This window comes from Oncorhynchus clarkii, chromosome 2 (genome assembly GCF_045791955.1).
Source record: "Oncorhynchus clarkii lewisi isolate Uvic-CL-2024 chromosome 2, UVic_Ocla_1.0, whole genome shotgun sequence".
Taxonomy (NCBI): domain Eukaryota; kingdom Metazoa; phylum Chordata; class Actinopteri; order Salmoniformes; family Salmonidae; genus Oncorhynchus; species Oncorhynchus clarkii.
In genome coordinates this window covers 63,607,703-63,627,461 of record NC_092148.1, presented here as the reverse complement: position 1 = coordinate 63,627,461, position 19,759 = coordinate 63,607,703, and the positions used below count along the sequence as shown (strand labels likewise).

Genomic DNA, 19,759 nt, shown 5'->3' with positions numbered 1-19,759 from the left:
ATTTCACTCATATTGTATTTATAAGTCATATTTATTAGAAATCTGGAAACACTGGGCTGTTACTTTAAACGTATGGGGTTTGGCAGGGCAACATTAATACACACACAGGTAAACATTTTCAAAAATAGGATACATGAGAAATAAAGAAAAATACACAGGGGGCACATGCAGAATGCTTAGCAGAACAACTCTATACCTACTGCGTAAGAAAGCATTAGTGGTGAAGAGTCCTGGACCTAGGAGAGGTAGTAAGTAGGCTGCTGCCCATCAGATGAGCTATGGGAGGACAGACTCATTGCAAATGGAAAGGTATCAAACATATGGAAACCACGTTTGACTCCGTTCCATTAATTCCATTCCAGCCATTACAATAAGCCCTTCCTCCTATAGCTCATCCAACCAGCCTCCTCTCCTGCCCATTCACATCATTGTAGACTGTTATGGGTCAGCGTATTGGAATCAGAGCCAATGTTCCAATACCAAACAGTATAATTTAATTTCAGTATCAAACATTTATACTCCTGTTTTTTCTGATCTGATTGATGTTTTACTCACCTGTTTTACTCCGTGCTGTTGGTCGTCAATTTCAGTGGTATGCCGTTTACATAATTTCGGGACACACCGACTTTCAAAACGAGCACAACGACACTTTTTCCTCATTTGACGTAGAATCAGGAAGTCACGGGATAGTTTTGCTTCGGTTTTTCGAGTATCAAAACGGTGTGGTTGTTGCTTTCTCTAGAGTAAAAAATGAGCCGAATTTATAACAATACGTCCTTGCAGAATAAACCTGTTCATAATGAAAAGATTGAGCACGCGTGGGCCCCCTCCTCATATCAGAGGTATGATGCCGTGTTGCAGATCAAAGCTATTACGCTGCCTGCAGAGAATCTGTAATTCTGCATAAAGATAAACTATAATACTGCATAGAGCTACAATATAATACTTAAATATGCCTAATGTTTTATTAAACGCAGTGTGTGTGTGTGTGTGTGTGTGTGTGTGTGTGTGTGTGTGTGTGTGTGTGTGTGTGTGTGTGTGTGTGTGTGTGTGAGAGAGAGAGAGAGAGCTAGAGAGAGAATGAAGAACTCGTGCATATAGGCTAAACTACAGTCCTGAAAAATGGTATACTGGAGCCTACAATCCTTTTCTCCCACAGTGGTCTAGGTGTCATATTAGAGGGAAAGTTGGTTGATGTCTCACGCCATGTTATCACTGACGTCAACAATCAGAAGGTAAACTGACATCATAGAATAACCTCTTCAATAAAATATGATTAGGCTATTTGATTGTTATTAGGCTATTTTATTTATATTGTATTTATTTTATTTATATTATATCATATCAGTGATGACCACATGAGGAACTAGGCCTACTTGGTTTTCTAGGACTCCTAATTTAAACAATCTAGATTGCCATATGTTGTGCTGTATTGGCAGGACCGTTTCTATGTCCTATACATCAAACCTAGTCGAATCCACCAAAGGAAATTTGATGCTAAAGGAATGGAAATTGAACCAAACTTCAGTGATACCAAAAAGGTCAACACTGGTTATCTCATGTCATCATTCAGTGAGTATTCTTATCCACTTCGTACAACATTGTGAATAGGCCTACAGTCTAAGGTCAGATGATTCACAGACAATACCTTATTGGTAACACCTTACATTTACTCGTCAAAGCTTGTTCAAGGACTCTCAAAATTATGTAAAAACATGAATTTACCACCATACTATATTCTTTGTAAAAACAACTCTAGTGATGCTATGGTGTGTTTGTTTGTTTCTACTGTGCAGAGGTGGAGGCTAAAGGAGAGACTGATTGCCTCACTGAGGTCCAGCTGGAAAACCTAGTGACCAAGGAGGATCTGGTTAAAGTGACAGGGAAACACTGTCTAAGTGGGACCTATGCTTTCTGGTACCCAGAGGGAGAGATGAGCAAGACTGAACTAGAAACAGGCCAGGACATTCGACTGAAAACCAAAGGCGATGGCCCATTTATTTGTAAGTTTGATGTTCAGCAATCCCTTGAAAATGTGCCTAAACCGAAGTTCCACTCCCAGTTTGATTGTAGCTCTAAACAGGATGAGCATTATGTACTTAGTTTTGGTCTGCTCTTTCAGTTTCCTTGGCCAAAGTCGATGGAGGCACAGTGACCAAATGCAATTTTGCCGGAGACAAAGAAGCAGGAACATCGTGGACAGACAAAATAATGTCCAACAAATCCGATGCCAGCAGTGCAACGAAGTCTGAAGGCCATGGCGAGGGAGCAGATGAGGAGGAATGGGTAAGAGGAGTGGGAGATTCCTGAGGCACGATTTTTTTCCCCTTGCTAATTTTTGAAGAACATGTCAAAAATGATCTACAGTCTAATTAAATTATCTACATACACTATAGCATTTTCTCTGTACTGTATATCTTTTATGACACCACATTTCAATTTTGAAACCCCTATCACTGTGTTTCTATTTTTAGGATGAATGAGGAGATGAATGGAATTGCACAGTAAAACCTCCTTATTCCTGTGATGGTTTGTACTCCACGGTTCCACCCTCTTAACATTGCTTGTGCACAATATGCACACTAAAGAGGAAGAGGGTCGTTCCATTTTTTATTCAGCACTCCTTTTGTAATATAGAGTTCTCTACAAGAAGTTGACAAATCTGGCTATTGCAGTGTATCTTCGGTATAGGGGTGTACATGTATTGCTTTGAACCGGTCTTTGGTAAACGTCATACATGCTTTACTTCTCTACTTTCTCTCTATTGAAAATGTATCCTTGTTTGTAGAAGGGTACAAATGATATGTACTGCACATGTTAACCTTGTAATAAAACAAATGTCAATTTATCTGATGGGGTTGTTCTAATCATGTGTGTCATCCAAAATGTAAACCATCAATTGGGTAAGAGTGGTCATGCAAGGGCAGAGTTATAACTTTTATTAGTAGAGTAGCCATTGTCTGCTAATCAGATTATTAGTGTGTGCAAATGTATGAAGTTGCCAAATAGATGTAGGCTACAGTAGGTGATTTCAAATCATGCATTCTCAAAAAAAAAGATTCAAAACTGTTTGGGTTACCAGCATGAATGAATACATTACTTGTGTACATGTAACAAATAAACTTAATGTCTCAGTTTTTCTGAGCCCTTTACTAACAAATAATGCACTTAGATACAATTATGTACATATTTATTGTTGAATATTCCTCACGCCTCCAAACATGATAGCCCAAACATTTACATTGATTTAAAAAAGGAAAATGGCAATATGCAATACTTTGGTACATAATACTTTTACAAATACATAAAGACATATTATTGCTATAGTTGCGTGTTGTTTGATAGTCTTAACAGAATAATTGTAGTTGTCATTGAACCTGAAAGTACTTTCTCTGGATTTGACTTTGTCAGTGTAAACAATATTGGAAAGTCTCAAAAATACATGGTGGATTTGTTGTTGAAATAAAACAGAATTTCCTGTTGAATTAAAAGTGACGTAATTCCTTTCAAACATTGAAATATACATATTTATTTTAGAATAATATTGCATGTTGATTATATGGAACCTGTTTTCGTATGTAATTAGAATGAAATCAAATCTGTTTTTCATCCCATCAGCTCAGTTCAGCTGCTCTCACTTGATTCTTTTCTAAACCACTCCAGAACAGTCTGCTTGTTTTCCTTCACCCATTTAATGTTGGCCTGGGTTCTCTCAATGGCTTGCTCTAGGGCCCTGCTCGCAGAACCCAATTCCTCTTCATTATAGTCGCTCTGGAACTGCCTCAGCTGCACAATAACAATCAGGAAAAAGTTAGAATTAGGGCGGAAACCAGTAATTAGAGCGATTACTCAAAATTCAACTCCCACCAGCTGAACCTAGTCTCTCATCCCCAGACATTACAACTGAATCACTACATTCTATTTAGTCATCGAGGCAAAGGAGGAGAGGTTTGTGACTCAGATATTGTTGTAGGCCTGCCTGTTACCAATAGGGAGAAGCTCACCTCTTGGAGCTCAAAGTCCGTGGAAAATCTCTGCGTCACTCCCTCAATCAGGCGGCCAAATGACATGATACCTCCTCCGTACCTGAGGAAGAGGGCGGAGGTGAGATGAGCATGTTTGCTCAGCAAGCAGTTTGATAGAAGCCAAATTAGATAACTGCCTGGCAACTCCAAACAAATGGATGATAAATTGTAGCCGAGGTGATTTCCTCTGATTGCCCAAGGAGACCTTAGTACCAGACATGGTTGATCGGTCTACGCCTTCCTTATTGGTATATTGCTTGAGGTTTATTTAGGTGATTTTTATGAGACACCATACAAAAAACCTAAGCTATATAATTGCTAGTAGATCATGGGTCCATTATTTCAGTTGGAAAGGAACTTGGTTCTCTGGCTTGTTTGTCGTAACATTAACCCTATGTACAGTACTTAACAGAAACAAACATACTCCAAGCTGATGTAGTTCCAGTGGGCGCGGACAAAATTCCAGGCTATTGCTTGCCCTGCCACATTCCTTGCTATGTAGTTGATGGTAGAAATGGCATCCATTTTTCTTATCTTGTCAGGGTTCAAAGTGTACTCAAGGTATCTGCAAGATAAGAAGGAAATATCTGTTAAATGGTTGCACAGTAACTAAAGTTAATGTCCCAGAAGATGGTGGTACAGAGGGAAACAATCTAACCTGTTCAGGAGCCAGATCTTCCTGGTGCATGAGAGGGCAAATCTTAATTTGTCTTTCTCCGATGCTGTGGTGGCATTCTGGAACTTGCCCCAAGCAAATTCCCATTCCTTCTCTCCCCCAGCAGCTATAGCTTGGCAGTAGATGGTGGCCTTCAGGTTGGGTTGTATGCTGTGACAGAGGGGATAACCGTAGAGAAACAATATCTGTTCATTAAAGTTAAAAGGATCAATACACTCAATATATCAAAAACAGCATATAACATTCTGGTATTCTGTTATTGAATCAATATCACGCATATTACAGGTTATAAATGTGTTATGTTTTATGAATGATATTACTACCCCATTCAACTGTGGAATACAGAGCTAAGTGCATCTGGCTATGTTGGTTTGATGAAACTCAATTCCTTACGGATTGCTGGTTTTGTTTGTCATCCAGTTGTCAAAGAGCTTTTTTGCCATTTCTTGGCAGTCTTCAATGTCATTGCTGCATGCGACTGAGATGGCGTTAATCTGGTTGTACCTGCGAACAAATAATAACATGTTAATAACATACTTACAGAGAGGAAATATCAGATGATTATGGGAGAAGAAAAAAATCTCACTGTTCAGAAGGATCCTCGGGGACTGTGGTGAAATTTTCAAAATGTTGATAAAGGCCACCAACTTGCTTTCGCATGTATGCCTGGGAATAGCATAGGAAAAATACTATTACACTCATATTTGTCACTCAACTGTGTAGTAATACAGTTTCCTATGATAATAGGGCGCTTTAATGTACAGTATCTGTATTTGAGTACTGACCTGCATTGGGCCATAGACCTCAGAGCGATCAAACATGAGAATGAAATAGTCCAGGTTTCTCAGTGCTGATTCCCATGGTATGTACTCTGTGTCATTCCGGAGGTACTTGGTAGTTCTCAGAGCCAGTGTCACATTAATACGTTTGGCCCTAGATAAACATTTAATATATCATTACAGTTGAAGTCGGAAGTTTACATACACTTAGGTTGGAGTCATTAAAACTCATTTTTCAACCACTCCACAAATTTTTTGTTGACAAACTATAGTTTTGGCAAGTCGGTTAGGACATCTACTTTGTGCACGACACAAGTAATTTTCCAAAAATTGTTAACAGACTATTATTTCACTTATAATTCACTTTATCACAATTCCAGTGGGTCAGAAGTTTACATACACTAAGTTGACCGTGCATTTAAACAGCTTGGAAAATTCCAGAAAATGATGTTATGGCTTTAGAAACTTCTGACAGGCTAATTAACATAATTTGAGTCAATTGGAGGTGCACCTGGGGATGAATTTCAAGGCCTACCTTCAAAGTCAGTGCCTCTTTGCTTGACATTATGGGAAAATCAAAAGAAATCATCCCAAAAAATTGTAGACCTCCACAAGTCTGGTTCATCCTTGGGAGAAATTTCCAAATGCCTGAAGGTACCACGTTCATCTGTACAAACAATAGTACGCAAGTATAAACACCATGGGACCACGCAGCCGTCATACCGCTCAGGAAGGAGACGCATTCTGTCTCCTAGAGATGAACGTACTTTGGTGCGAAAAGTGCAAATCAATCCCACAACAACAGCAAAGGACCTTGTGAAGATGCTGGAGGAACCAGGTACAAAAGTATCTTTATCCACAGTAAATCGAGTCCAATATCGACATAACCTGAAAGGCCGCTCAGCAAGGAAGAAGCCACTGCTCAAAAACCACCATAAAAAAGACAGACTACGGTTTGCAACTGCACATGGGGACAAAGATAGTACTTTTTGGAGAAATGTCCTCTGGTCTGATGAAACAAAAGTAGAACGGTTTGGCCATAATGACCATCATTATGTTTGGAGGATAAAGAGGAAGGCTTGCAAGCCGAAGAACACCATCCCAACCGTGAAGCACGCATCATGTTGTGGGGGTGCTTTGCTGCAGGAGGGACTGGTGCACTTCACAAAATAGATGGCATCATGAGGAGGGAGGAAAATTATGTGGATATATTGTAGCAAAATCTCAAGACATCAGTCAGGAAGTTAAAGCTTGGTCGCAAATGGGTCTTCCAAATGGACAATGACCCAAAGCATACTTCCAAAGTTGTGGCAAAATGGCTTAAGGACAACAAAGTCAAGGTATTGGAGTGGCCATCACAAAGCCTTGACCTAAATCCCATAGAAAATGTGTGGGCAGAACTGAAAAAGTGTGTGCGAGCAAGGATGCCTACAAATCTGACTCAGTTAAACCAGCTCTGTCAGGAGGAATGGGCCAAAATTCACCCAATTTATTGTGAAAAGCTTGTGGAAGGATAATTGAGTGTATATAAACTTCTGACCCACTGGGAATGTGATGAAAGAAATAAAAGCTGAAATAAATCATTCTCTCTACTATTATTCTGACATTTCACATTCTTAAAATAAAGTGGTGAGCCTAACTGACCTAAGACAGGGAATTTTTACGAGGATTAAATGTCAGGAATTGTGAAAAGCTTCTGACTTCAACTGTAAGAAGACCTTAGCAGTCAAAAGAGGATATTAATTGCATCATGAAAGCAGGATTTCCATAAGATTTCAAACCATGAAAATGCAATCCCTATAATGTGTAAGACATGTGTACCAGAATATACATTTTGAAGGAAAACCATTAACTTATCAGTCTTGGATGAGATTACCTTGCCAGGTTGAATGCATCATCAATAAGCTGTCCCCGGTTGATGAGTGGAATTTCCTGTGAATAAATCAAATGAATTCTAATTATTAAAGTAAACTACACAAGGGAGCTAGCATATTGTGTTATTTGACTTATAAAGGGTCATGCTCCATGGTCTGTGACAAGGGGTTTCAAATAGCTGATGCATGCCAGGTGTCCGGCATTCTTCAATGTACTCACAAGAATGTACATACAAAAACCTTGTCCAGCACATTCTCTCCAAATATTTCTTACCATAACAAAATATCTCCTAGTCTCCTTAGAAAATGCTACATTGTTTATTCTGTCAAGGACAGTTCATGATTGTACACAAGTGCAGCCTTCTAAACACCTGCAATAATGTGCTGTTTTGTGTCTGACTAGGACTGTATGAACAATACTGTTCCACACAAATGAGGAAGACTTACATGAATATTAGTTTCCAGCTGAGAGAGCAGTCTATCCCAATTTGCTGGATCGTAGTTGACTCTGAAGTATCCCATACAGTTTATGTTGGCAAGCACCCACTTGCCATCTTCAGACTTGAACGCTGACTTCCGCTCTGTTGAGCAAATACAGAACATGAAAGTTACATTTTGCCTCAATTAGGTTTTTATTGACAGAACTACTGACTAGCACCATTTACTTAGTTGGGTTTGCGGTTATCATACAGTATACAGCAGTGTTGTGTTTGAGGCCACCTAAAGGGAGACCAATTCAAGACTGAGGCGAGTGGGTGAAGACCGAATCAAGACCGAGGCAAGGTGGCCTAGACTGAGTCAAGACCGAGGCGTGGGGCCCGAGACCGAGTCAAGACCGAGGTGTGGGGCCCGAGACCGAGTCAAGACCGAGGCGTGGGGCCCGAGACCGGGTCAAGACCGAGGCGTGGGGCCCGAGACCGAGTCAAGACAAAGGCGTGGGGCCCGAGACCGAGTCTAGACCGAGGCGAGGGGGCCGAGACCGAGATAAGACCGAGACCAAATCAATGCGAGTCCAATTTAAGGACATTATTGCAATTGTTTCAAATCACCTCCATAATAAGAGTCTGAATTCCTAGTGTTTCTGTGTTCATATTTCAGAAGAACATATGGATTTTTTTGACATTCAGAATGGTGAAAAAATGCAAGCAGAGGGAAAATAGAGAGCCACTCTACAAATGATCACTAACCCAAACGGGTCTCTAAATAATAGATAAAAATACTAAATATGTAACAACTTCCTCGTTCAGCCCTTACCAGTGGCGACCTGTCAATCAGACCCAGATTTTTAGCACAAAAAAATATCTGTATATATAAAATATATATATTTTTTTTTTTTTGAGGGGGCTTGCCTGTTTTGCGTGTTATTTTGGCATTAATATGTGTCACATATCAGTTTGCAAACAATGTAACAATTGAGTTAATAAAGCTGCATACAAACATGGTTTCTTTTTTGCTTTCTTGAGTAAGGCAGCTCCAAAATGCAGGTGTTTCAGCCTAGCTCAGTGCTTTCTGTGATGGTGGAGCAAGCCAGCAGAAAATATGGAGCATTGCGCCGTGATTGGCTCAGTGTTCTGTCACTCATTGGAACACTACGTCACCACCAAGTCTAAGGGTATAGCTAGAAAATTCAAGCCCCTTGGGTGCTGCCATAGAGTTACATTAAAAGTGCCCATCCAAGATGGCTCAAGGTCATTGGACACAGATAAAATGATGTCAAATCACGTTATGTCTACAGTACCTTTGATTGGACTGATTGGAATGTCAAAATCATACTTTCAAAATCTTAGCTAGCAGTCATCATCATGAATCAAGTCGACAATCTACTGGCAAATCCGTTCAATCCTTGTCATATGAAGAGAAATAATTAAGAGAAATTATAGATAAAACGTATCGGTGCTCATCAGCCATTGCACATAAACATTACACAACAAGTTGGAAATCGCAAATTCAACAATGAGTGGTTTGGAAGGAATCAGTGACAGTGGCTGTGTGGTCCCAAATCTGGGTCTCTTTTCCAAGTTTAAAATGGTAAATATTCAACATTGGCCATGCTGTCAATGAAGCATGATTTGTGCCACGCTCAAAACAACTGTTAACTCGGAACTGCGGAAACTTGACTTCAGTGAGTTCAAGACAACTGGGAAGTCAGGAATAAACGAGCTCCGACAGGGAAAATACATTTTGAACAGTCATCCAACTCCGAATTGTAAATCCGGCCTCTTTCTAGAGCTACGAAGATCAATGACGTCATCATGATTTGACCATGTTCCCAGTTGTTTTGAAAGCACCATAAATCTAGAGAATGCCAGACTTTGATGACAAAATGTGCCTATGAAGGACTGCCAGACCACCTTCCTGTTCAAGTGAGCATAGTACAACAACATGAGTCCAAAAATTTATTGTATGCTGCTACATAAATTATGTAATATGCCAGGGAGATATGTATACTGTAACTAACAAAGCAATACTACGTGTATGCTGTGTAGTAAGATGTTAGTAGCCCATTTGCCTCACCCTAATAATTTGGTCTATTTACCCCTCTTAATTTCACCTACAGTTCTGACTTGGTAGTGCACATGTAGCCTATAACCTGTTTAGAGAAATGCAATCATCGAATATTGTAAGAGCTTTCATTGTCTGCTTATATGCACCCTTTATTTATCCAACGGTTCTGACTTGGTGTACAGGGAGAACACTGTAAGAACGGCTCATGTTCTGAATTCTGTCTCTGTACATTTCAAAAGTGCTAAACAAATAGTTATATTAACTACGTCAGTCCTAGCTCACTCATTAATGTCTTAATCTAAAATACGGATTGCCCTCTTATCCGCTTCTCATCCCCTTGCGCCATAGTTTGTACAGCTCAATTGTCATTAGAAACCACATTTGTTTAAGCAAGTCAGCCATATCAGCTGTGTTTTTTTAAAGGCAGTAAATGAGGCTGAATGAACTGTTTCGCTGCCAGACAAGGCTCTGCTGATAGCCAGGTGTAGCAGTGGTAAGATGTTGGGACTGCTGTTGAGACAGCTTTATGTAGGCCTTGTCAGTCTGTGGGCACTGTTTGTCACCATTATAGTGCAATTAATGTATTGTTTAGTGTTGTGGCTTTTCTGGCATGCATCCAACTTTAAAAAATGTGTTACCCCACCAAGATGTACATTCGTGGCCAAATGTTTTGACAATGACACAAATATAAATTTTCACAAAGTCTAATGCCTCAGTTTGTATAAATGGCAATTTGCATATACTCCAGAACGTTATGAAGAGTGATCAGATGAATTGCAATTAATTGCAAAGTCCCTCTTTGCCATGCAAATGAACTGAATCCCCAAAAAATATTTCCACTGCATTTCAGCTCTGCCACAAAAGGACCAGCTGACATCATGTCAGTGATTCTCTCGTTAACACAGGTGTGAGTGTTGACGAGGATAAGGCTGGAGATCACTCTGTCATACTGATTGAGTTCGAATAACAAACTGGAAGCTTCAAAAGGAGGGTGGTGCTTGGAAAAATTGTTCTTCCTCTGTTAACCATGGTTACCTGCAAGGAAACACGTGCCGTCATCATTGCTTTGCACAAAAAGGGCTTCACAGGCAAGGATATTGCTGCCAGTACGATTGCACCTAAATCAACCATTTATCGGATCATCAAGAACTTCAAGGAGAGGGGTTCAATTGTTGTGAAGAAGGCTTCAGGGCGTCCAAGAAAGTCCAGCAAGCGCCAGGACCGTCTCCTAAAGTTGATTCAACTGCAGTATCGGGGCATCACCAGTACAGAGCTTGTTCAGTAATGGCAGCGGGCAGGTGTGAGTGCATCTGCATACACAGTGAGGTGAAGACTTTTGGAGGATGGCCTGGTGTCAAGAAGGGCAGCAAAGAAGCCACTTCTCTCCAGGAAAAACATCAGGGACAGACTGATATTCTGCAAAAGGTACAGGGACTGCTGAGGACTGGGGTAAAGTCATTTTCTCTGATGAATCCCCTTTCCGATTGTTTGAGGCATCCGGAAAAAAGCTTGTCCAGAGAAGACAAGGTGAGCACTACCATCAGTCCTGTGTCATGCCAACAGTAAAGCATCCTGAGAACATTCATGTGTGGGTTTGCTTCTCAGCCAAGGGAGTGGGCTCACTCACAATTTTGCCTAAGAACACAGCCATGAATAAAGAATGGTACCAACACATCCTCCGAGAGCAACTTCTCTCAACCATCCAGGAAAAGTTTGGTGACAAACAATGCCTCTTCCAGCATGATGGAGCACTTTGCCATAAGGCAAACGTGATAACTAAGTGGCTCGGGGAACAAAACATTGATATTTTGGGTCCATGGCCAGGAAACTCCCCAGACCTTAATCCTATTGAGAACTTGTGGTCAATCCTCAAGAGGCAGGTGGACAAACAAAACCCCACAAATTCTGACAAACTCCCAGCATTGATTATGCAAGAATGGGCTGCCATCAGTCAGGATGTGGCCCAGAAGTTAATTGACAGCATGCCAGGGTGGATTGCAGAGGTCTTGAAAAAGAAGGGTCAACACTACAAGTATTGACTCTTTGCATCAACTTCATGTAATTGTCAATAAAAGCCTTTGACACTTATGAAATGCTTGAAATGATACTTCAGTATTCCATAGTAACATCTGACAAAAATATCTAAAGACACTGAAGCAACAAACTTTGTGAAAATTTATATTTGTGTCATTCTCAAAACTGTTGGCCACGACTGTACATGCTAAAATCGCTACTGGCCCTTACTAATAGTTATCCCATACTTCCCTACTAGCTGCGCAGGTGACGTTTATTGGGATGAATCTTGTCCTGGAGGCAGAGAGCTAAACGATTTCCACTAGATTGGCCAGTGGCAAAGTAAAAATTGTCTTTATATACTAAAAATTAATGAAAACAAAAATTGGATTTTTGGTCTTTATTCAAGATCAGTGTTAGGCATAATGTTATCAGCGTGGTTAGGTTTCAAATCAGATTGTATGACTGTGCCAGCTATTGACTACCCTGCAGACCTTCCTCCAGTACATGAGTCATCCCAACAAATGCCAACCTGCATTAGCGCAGCAAAGAAATTCGGTCCGTGTTTTAACAGAATCCTTGGGATGTCCCACCAACCAGGTTCCAATAGGCGACAAGATATTAATGTATCATGACAGGAGTGTGGATATTTGACCTGTGGAAGCGTTTTAATCCGTTGACTGAATGGGAGCTGAAAATTATGCGTTTTCTACTCTGCTGGTCTCGGGAAGAAATAACGAGTCCTCACTGTTCGAGACCGAGTCAAGACCGAGTTAAAAAGCAAGACAAGACCGAGACACTCAATCAATATATGTGGTCTCGAGACCGGACTCGAGACCCACAACACTGGTATACAGAAGGATATTTTCCATGTTCAGTCTATCTATAATAATGGAGATTTACTGCACATTACATAGCTCATCCGATCAGATCTCTCAATTACCCTGGGGAAAAGGTTATTCATTAGGTGATACTAAGACATACATAAACAATTGTACATAGTGTACGTAAGTTAATTGAATGTAATATTCCTTACCTTTAGGAACAGCCAGTACTTGTGTAGGTAGTGCTGTGGGAGCTAAACCTTCCTTCATCACTTTGATTGGGACATGCCATGTATAACTAATGAAAGAGATCAATTCATAAAAAATCAATGGCATACTATTATGACCTACAGCCATTGATATTTACATATGTGAATAAAATGCTTCAATGTAGGCCTAACTCATTACAATGTAATCCAATTTAAAGGATAATAATATAGTAACGTCTTATTTGAAATATAGATGAGAACAGCGTCATAATATTGTCATAAACATGTCATAACTGAATGTTAAGGCAGTGTCATTTTGCATGTATTAGAAACAGTTATGACAGGTGTTTGGACATATGTTGATTTAAAAGAAATAGAAGATAATTTAAGATACCATTTTTCAAGTTACGCAACATAAACTGGGGGGCTATATAAGCATCTAATTCTACATGGAGGAGATGGTCGTTGGTTCAGGAAACCTCTTCCATTTGTTTTCTCTCTCTGTGGTGTTTCTTGGCCTTACTTGTAGTCAGATGGTTGAATTAGGAGGAAATGTTCTTGAGAAACGTCCCCAGTGGTGGTGTTGATGGTGATGACTGGGTAGCCCATTTGCATTGTCCAAGTTGCCATGACTTCAGCAACTTTAATGTGGCTGCCGTCGTTGTCCACCGCCTAGAAAGTTCTTGTCATTAGCATTTTAGACCATGTATTCATACCGCTAAATTATTCCATACTTTTTACGTGCTTGAAAGCACAGAAATACATATATATGAGTTTTGCGTTAATAGGCCTGGTAAAACTACTGTATCATCTTTTACCTTCTGTAAATATTCCCACAGGTCCTTGTGTACAGCATTACTATACTGGAAAGCCTGAAGGTATTTCTGAAACAATTTGAAGCAATATTATTTACACACACTCTTAAGATTTGGATACAAAAATGTAATTGATTATTGATCCACAAAAGGTTCCCATTAGTTTTGATACATCCATATGCAAAATTGCAAAAAACAAATATACCACATAGATGTTTCACACACTGACAATAAGTCATTCTACACCTTTAATGGACAGAGACATATTTTGACTTACTTTTAGACCATCCATAAACACCTTATCCTTCAGATAATCTGAAAGCATTCTCAGCACAGCTGCCCCCTGAAGAGTGGAAAGATATATTCATATTCATAGAGTACATGAACTCCTTGCGTCACTATATAGAACATTCCTGTACAATGTTAAAAAATATTTTTTTTTATATTGTCTCTCTTCCCCCATTGGGCTTGGTCGCATCCAGACCTTGCTGTAGGTGATGGAATCAAAAAGCTCAGTGATGTCACTAGGAGTTTGAACATCGTCCTCATTAGAGCTTAGAGGATGGGATGAGGCCAACGAATCCACTTGAAATACAGTCTGGATGTCCTTTAGAACAATCATATCTTTCTGGAAAAACAAAACATTTGAAACCTCTTCAGTGTGACCACAATTTGCAACTTATGCAATAGATGCAAAACAAATATACTGAGAATGGGAAGTCATATTATTAAATGTTGATGGGGACATACTATGTTCCATTTTGGCTCAATGTGATCCACTCCCATATAGGATATATATGTTGCAAATCCCTCATTCAGCCACAGGTCATTCCACCATTTCATCGTCACCAGGTTTCCAAACCACTGAACAAAAATATATAAGTGGTGTTACAGTAAATGCCACTACATTACAATATCATGTTTTAATGAATTGTAGTTAACTTTACATTATACATCTTTTACTACATTTTGACATACAGTAATTATGAGTTTTCATACCTGATGGGCAAGCTCATGTGCAATAACTGTAGCAATCCACTCTTTGTTTGATGTGGAAGACACTCCTTCCTCATATAGCAGAGCTGTCTCACGATATGTTACCAAGCCCCAATTCTCCATGGCACCTGCACTGAAGTCTGGTAGAGCAATCTGATCTAAAGTAGATATGAAAGAGGTTATTTTATATTGCATTAGTTGTATGCTGTTTGAATACCTTTCAGCTGATGATTTAATTGAATTTCACAAAATGATCAGTGTTCTTCTTACAATGTTTTAGACAGGTAATTTATGGAGTAAAGAATTCAATTGATTAGATGGATTTGATCAAAATGAATTGTTGAATAGTGCTTATTTTAGATTGTTATGGTGCAATAGTGCACATACCTAGCTTGCTCAAAGGATAAATCATGCCAAATACTTCTTTACTCTCATAGAACGCCAGTATATTTCCAGTGATATCTGCAGCATATTTTGCATGTCCAGCTTTTATGGCCTCCGGTCTAGCATATGTCTTTAACAAACCAAACAGAGAATAAAAAAGTGAGTTTTAGTATCATATCAATATGATATGGTGAGTAAACACATCTCTATCATGAAAATCAACAGTGTAGTCTAAACTGAATACATATAAATAGTATGGTGGTTTGCCTGAAATCTAGCTGGAATTGCCATTCATTTTTCATTTACTACAATATCAACTTTCTTTGACATGGCCATTGAAATACAAACCGTTTCACATGGTCCTTGTTATACCTATGTTACAAAATACAAGTAATTTTGTTGATATCATATAATACACATTTACAGCTATGATTCAGCAACTATACATACCTTAATGTCAACTCTTTCATGTTTAGAAACTATGGAATCAAAATCAGATACTGTGAAAGCTAAGAGGTATGTTGACATTTTCTTAGTCGTTTGAAACCGAGTGACTTCCCAGTTCTCTCCATCGATATCCACAAGGGTTGTACCTAAAAGTAATTTAAAAAATACGTATTGATTACTGTGAAAATAAGAAAGAAAATAGCTTTTTTTTGACACAATCTACAGCAAATAGCTTACTCAATGTAAGCAAAAAGAATAGGAACAGTATATGCATGCATTAGCCTCATAATTTGTGAATTTATAGCTACAGTAGGTGACACATTTTCATGGGAATATCAATCAGTATTCTAAAACGCACATTTTCCCACCAGTGGCGTTTCCACCAAATTGACTTGTTGCGGATAAAAGACACTCAGTGATGACATAGCACACACAAAATGTACTTTTCCGCTTTAGTTTTCATGTGCCGAATAAAAATCTAAAGTTCAATGTGTCTCCAACGCATTTTAAAAAGTCTAACGATAGCGTTATTTATGTCACAAAAACGGTTGTGTTAAATAGCAAATGTGCCTACTCTGGAACGTGTGCTCGAGCCAAAAGCTCGCGGATACAGTGCGGGTAGGCTGTGCTGGTAGGCTAGTCTACATGATGAGATTATTATGGATAAGAGCAAAACGTTTTTATTTGTGAAATGGTAGTCGATCAATATGTTACCAGAATTAGAAAGGAGCATCAATATCACTGTGCACTTTCACCACCCTGTGAAGTTCATAAGTTATTTCATCTGTAGCGTAATAAACTGTGGAGTCGTAGTGGGAGGACCACACAAGGCATGACTCCCAAGTTTACTTCGATATGATGGTTATTATATCAACATTTGCGGATAATAGCTGTCCACCACTATTTCTCGCATAATATATTTTAACGACACAAAAAGATCCCATCTTGTCTAACGTATTTAGTTTTGTCAACATTTGTAAAGTTTACAGAAAACTGTGCTGTTTCCATCAGGCCTGTCGTGGGATTTTTCATTAAAAGGTTCATAAGGTTGGATGGAAACCTTGTTATAGTTTACAAAGTCATGCATATAAAATTATTAATTTATTGAGAAGTCATAAGTGTATGTCTATATTATTGAATATACAGTATAGCCTACACCTTTTGGCCTTGTATGACAATAGAATGAAATGTGCTTCTCACCTGTGGCTTTCTCATTTGCTAGTGCGTGAGTGCCAAACCTATGGATGATAGTGACTTTAAATTCAGCCTTCATGGCTGGCTCATCGAAACAAGGAAATACTTTCCTGGCATCTGTTGGCTGCATTTGGCTAGTAGCAATGAATCTGTGTGGAAAGTATTTGTTGAAAAATAGGATAAATATTACAACTAGAATTGAACAACAGCAATACAATACAGAAAATAGTTGCTTATTAGTTCATTTGGATTCGATTAGTATACAAGCTTCCAATGTCTACAGTATGAACTGTCTACAGTATGAACTGTGATACATGACATTTATCGTGATACAGTACTGTAATTGTAAAGCCATGAGGAAGTAACAATTTGTGTCAAATGACTGTCCTGATCTATTCAAGGAATAGAAGCAAAGCTGTTGCTGAAGTGAACAGAGGAAAAATGTGCAACATTCTCTCAGGGGGTCTTTTTACGGAGCATATACTGTAAATACGAGCCAGGACTAACAACTGCTGGGTGATTTGATATGTCAGGAAATAAGGAAATATATTCCCATTTCTAGGGACATTTTGTATTACCTTAGAAAACATGACACCTTCACACACAATAATATGTGATCGTTACCATGCAGTAAATCAGTGACCTGCTAGTTTACAGACTAGCCATGTTTTTTAGAGAAACAAGAGTACAATAGAATACAAATCATGAGAAACTTTGTGTCCGCTCTCTGTTCAAGCACTGTGATCTGTAAACTAGCAGGTCACTGATTTACAGCATGGTAATGATCACATATTAATGTGTGTCAAGGTGTAATGACCAAGTGGTTTCAGAACCATTAATACATTGAGGAAGCACTGCATATTAAAAGAGTAAGCTACTGCCTTACCTAACCTGTCAGGACTTAAGAGATAGAAACAGAATCATCTTTCAAACTATAGACACCTAGATGTAACCATAGAACAGCCTTCGCCAAAAGAGGTCTGGATCTAATGACACAGTGGGTCAAAAGGTCTGGACATTTTACAGGTTCAGGAGTTAAATGTGCTTCTCTCATAATCAGAATCGCTGGACAACTATTACCTGTAAATTTCCCATGCGATCATGCCTTTATCATACTGAAAGCTCTAGAGCACTGTTAGGGTGGCGGTTGGCGATCAATACAGTTATGTAATATTATTGATGTAAACATATATTAATCAGATTTGTACAAGTCTTACCTTTCGTCAAGGTCGACAATAGTTTCATTCCCGACCAACCTGTAAATGGGTTTTCATATAAGAGTCAAATCTATTTTCCATCTCACAGCATTCTTTTCATATTTGTCTGACAACAAATATTTGATATTTTTCATTTTTCAGCAGTTATCAAAGAAACACTTACGTTTTAGTGTCATCCTTTGTGCCTGGTTCTTTTTTGTATGAACTCATGTAAAAACCAGCCAGATCATCAAGGAGCTCTCCCTCAAATGCAGTAAAGAGACTGTAGTTCCCATCTTCCTCCAAAACACCTTCCAGTCGAATCTCTAAGAAGTTGCTTTCATTATTATACAGTATGGTGTTCTTAACGTTGATGGTCTTTTTATTGTCAAGATCTTTCACTGTTACATCAGTCACATTCTGTTTACTGTGAAGGAAGATCGTTTTGGTTTTCTCCACACATCTAAAATACACAGTGGAGTTTCCAGTGAAGATGAGAGATTGGTTGGTAGCGTTGTTTATAAAGGTGTAGAGGCGAGGCTGTAGGACGATTTCATATCTCTCTGGAATGAGGTTTCCAGGGAGTCTCAGGTTGGGTGGTGGTCCAGTTGGATACAGAATAGTAGCATTAGGTGTTGGTGGTGGTGTAGGATTTATCTTGATTCTTTCGGTCTCATACACAATCATCATTGTAATTATTCCTCCAATAGATGAGACGGTCATTACCACTGTGGCTATGGCCAGTACCTTTGAGATATATATTCCTATGGCCATGTCCAGTCCTTCTGGAAGAGCCTCCCGCCTCCTGTTGTGTTGGTAAAGCTTGAAACTCAGAACTGAACTTGAAACAGAACTGAGCTGCTTTTAATTGGCTCTGTCTCCATCTGACCTCCCATAAACATGCACACGGCTATGGGCATGTGCTAACCAGTTATTGCTCATAGATTAAGCATTAACTTGCCATTGCAAGCAAAGAGTAATACTGAAGGAGGTCGATGTTCATTTAAAAGAAATCAGTCAGATTGTTCTCCCACACATCTGGCATTGGTTATCCTCTCATACCACCAATCCTGTGTTAGGTGAACCTCAAAAGGGACCGCTTTGTCTCCCAACCATCCCAAGCCTCTCAATAAGTGCTGGGTACAAAAAGTGATACTTTATAACGTGTAAGCTCCTCTCAAAAGAAAAATGGCATTTAAGAGCAAGAAAAGAAGCATGTTGATCCTCACGGTTCTAAGTAATGATAGAACCAGCTGTGTGGGACAGCAGCAAGAGCTGCAGCCCTCTAAGTCCGCAAGAGTTCCCTACTAGTCTTCCAAACAACGTCGGAGTGTCCTGGTGGGTCTGTGTCCCACCAGCACTGGATTACTATGTATTCAGGGACAATTAGGAGCATGTGTTTGCGCAAGGAGGGTGAGTTATGGGGGAAGGGATTTTAGCATATTATTATTTGGAATATACCCCTCCCCTTCACCACACATTCTTTACCTCAAGAGAAAAAAATTGAAGAAAACAAAACATTATGGGAAATTGGGTCTGTGACAAATAGAATTACACTGTAGGAAATCTATTTGCGTGGTAAACCAAGATTCTACAAAAATAGACGCATAGGCCTACTGTAAATAAAGTTTATAGATTGAAGTACCTGTAGATGTTTTTATTATAGCAAATCAAAGAAAGCTTGTAAACCCTTAGACTATTTAGAATATTGTTGATATAAACTACTTTGTATCAATACTTGAGATTGTTTTCCTCCTTTACCTGACCAAATAAATCCAAGCATGATAATACCTTTCCAGACATTATGCTACGTGTTTACAAT

General features: G+C 39.2%; 2 protein-coding genes across 2 annotated transcripts; one reads left to right on the top strand and one right to left on the bottom strand.

Annotated features, from left to right (window-relative positions):
- The first annotated feature begins 662 nt into the window (after window positions 1–662).
- Window positions 663–3,491, top strand: LOC139371580 (actin related protein 2/3 complex inhibitor). The gene is made up of 6 exons (XM_071111945.1): window positions 663–842; window positions 1,160–1,235; window positions 1,440–1,572; window positions 1,797–2,003; window positions 2,123–2,286; window positions 2,475–3,491. Exons 1-6 carry the CDS (start codon window positions 751–753, stop codon window positions 2,481–2,483), a joined length of 681 nt encoding a protein of 226 aa, XP_070968046.1. The 5' UTR covers window positions 663–750; the 3' UTR covers window positions 2,484–3,491.
- Window positions 3,176–19,299, bottom strand: LOC139371564 (alanyl (membrane) aminopeptidase-like b). The gene is made up of 21 exons (XM_071111943.1): window positions 18,122–19,299; window positions 17,959–17,997; window positions 16,748–16,890; window positions 15,551–15,693; window positions 15,104–15,230; window positions 14,720–14,874; window positions 14,471–14,584; window positions 14,205–14,348; window positions 13,998–14,063; window positions 13,724–13,789; window positions 13,429–13,577; window positions 12,909–12,994; window positions 7,802–7,935; window positions 7,357–7,412; window positions 5,487–5,634; window positions 5,288–5,367; window positions 5,095–5,205; window positions 4,684–4,851; window positions 4,450–4,590; window positions 4,005–4,086; window positions 3,176–3,786 (listed from the first exon to the last, which is right to left on the bottom strand). The coding sequence occupies exons 1-21, from the start codon at window positions 18,709–18,711 to the stop codon at window positions 3,625–3,627; spliced, it is 2,904 nt and encodes a 967-aa protein (XP_070968044.1). The 5' UTR covers window positions 18,712–19,299; the 3' UTR covers window positions 3,176–3,624.
- Between the last annotated feature and the right edge of the window lie 460 nt (window positions 19,300–19,759).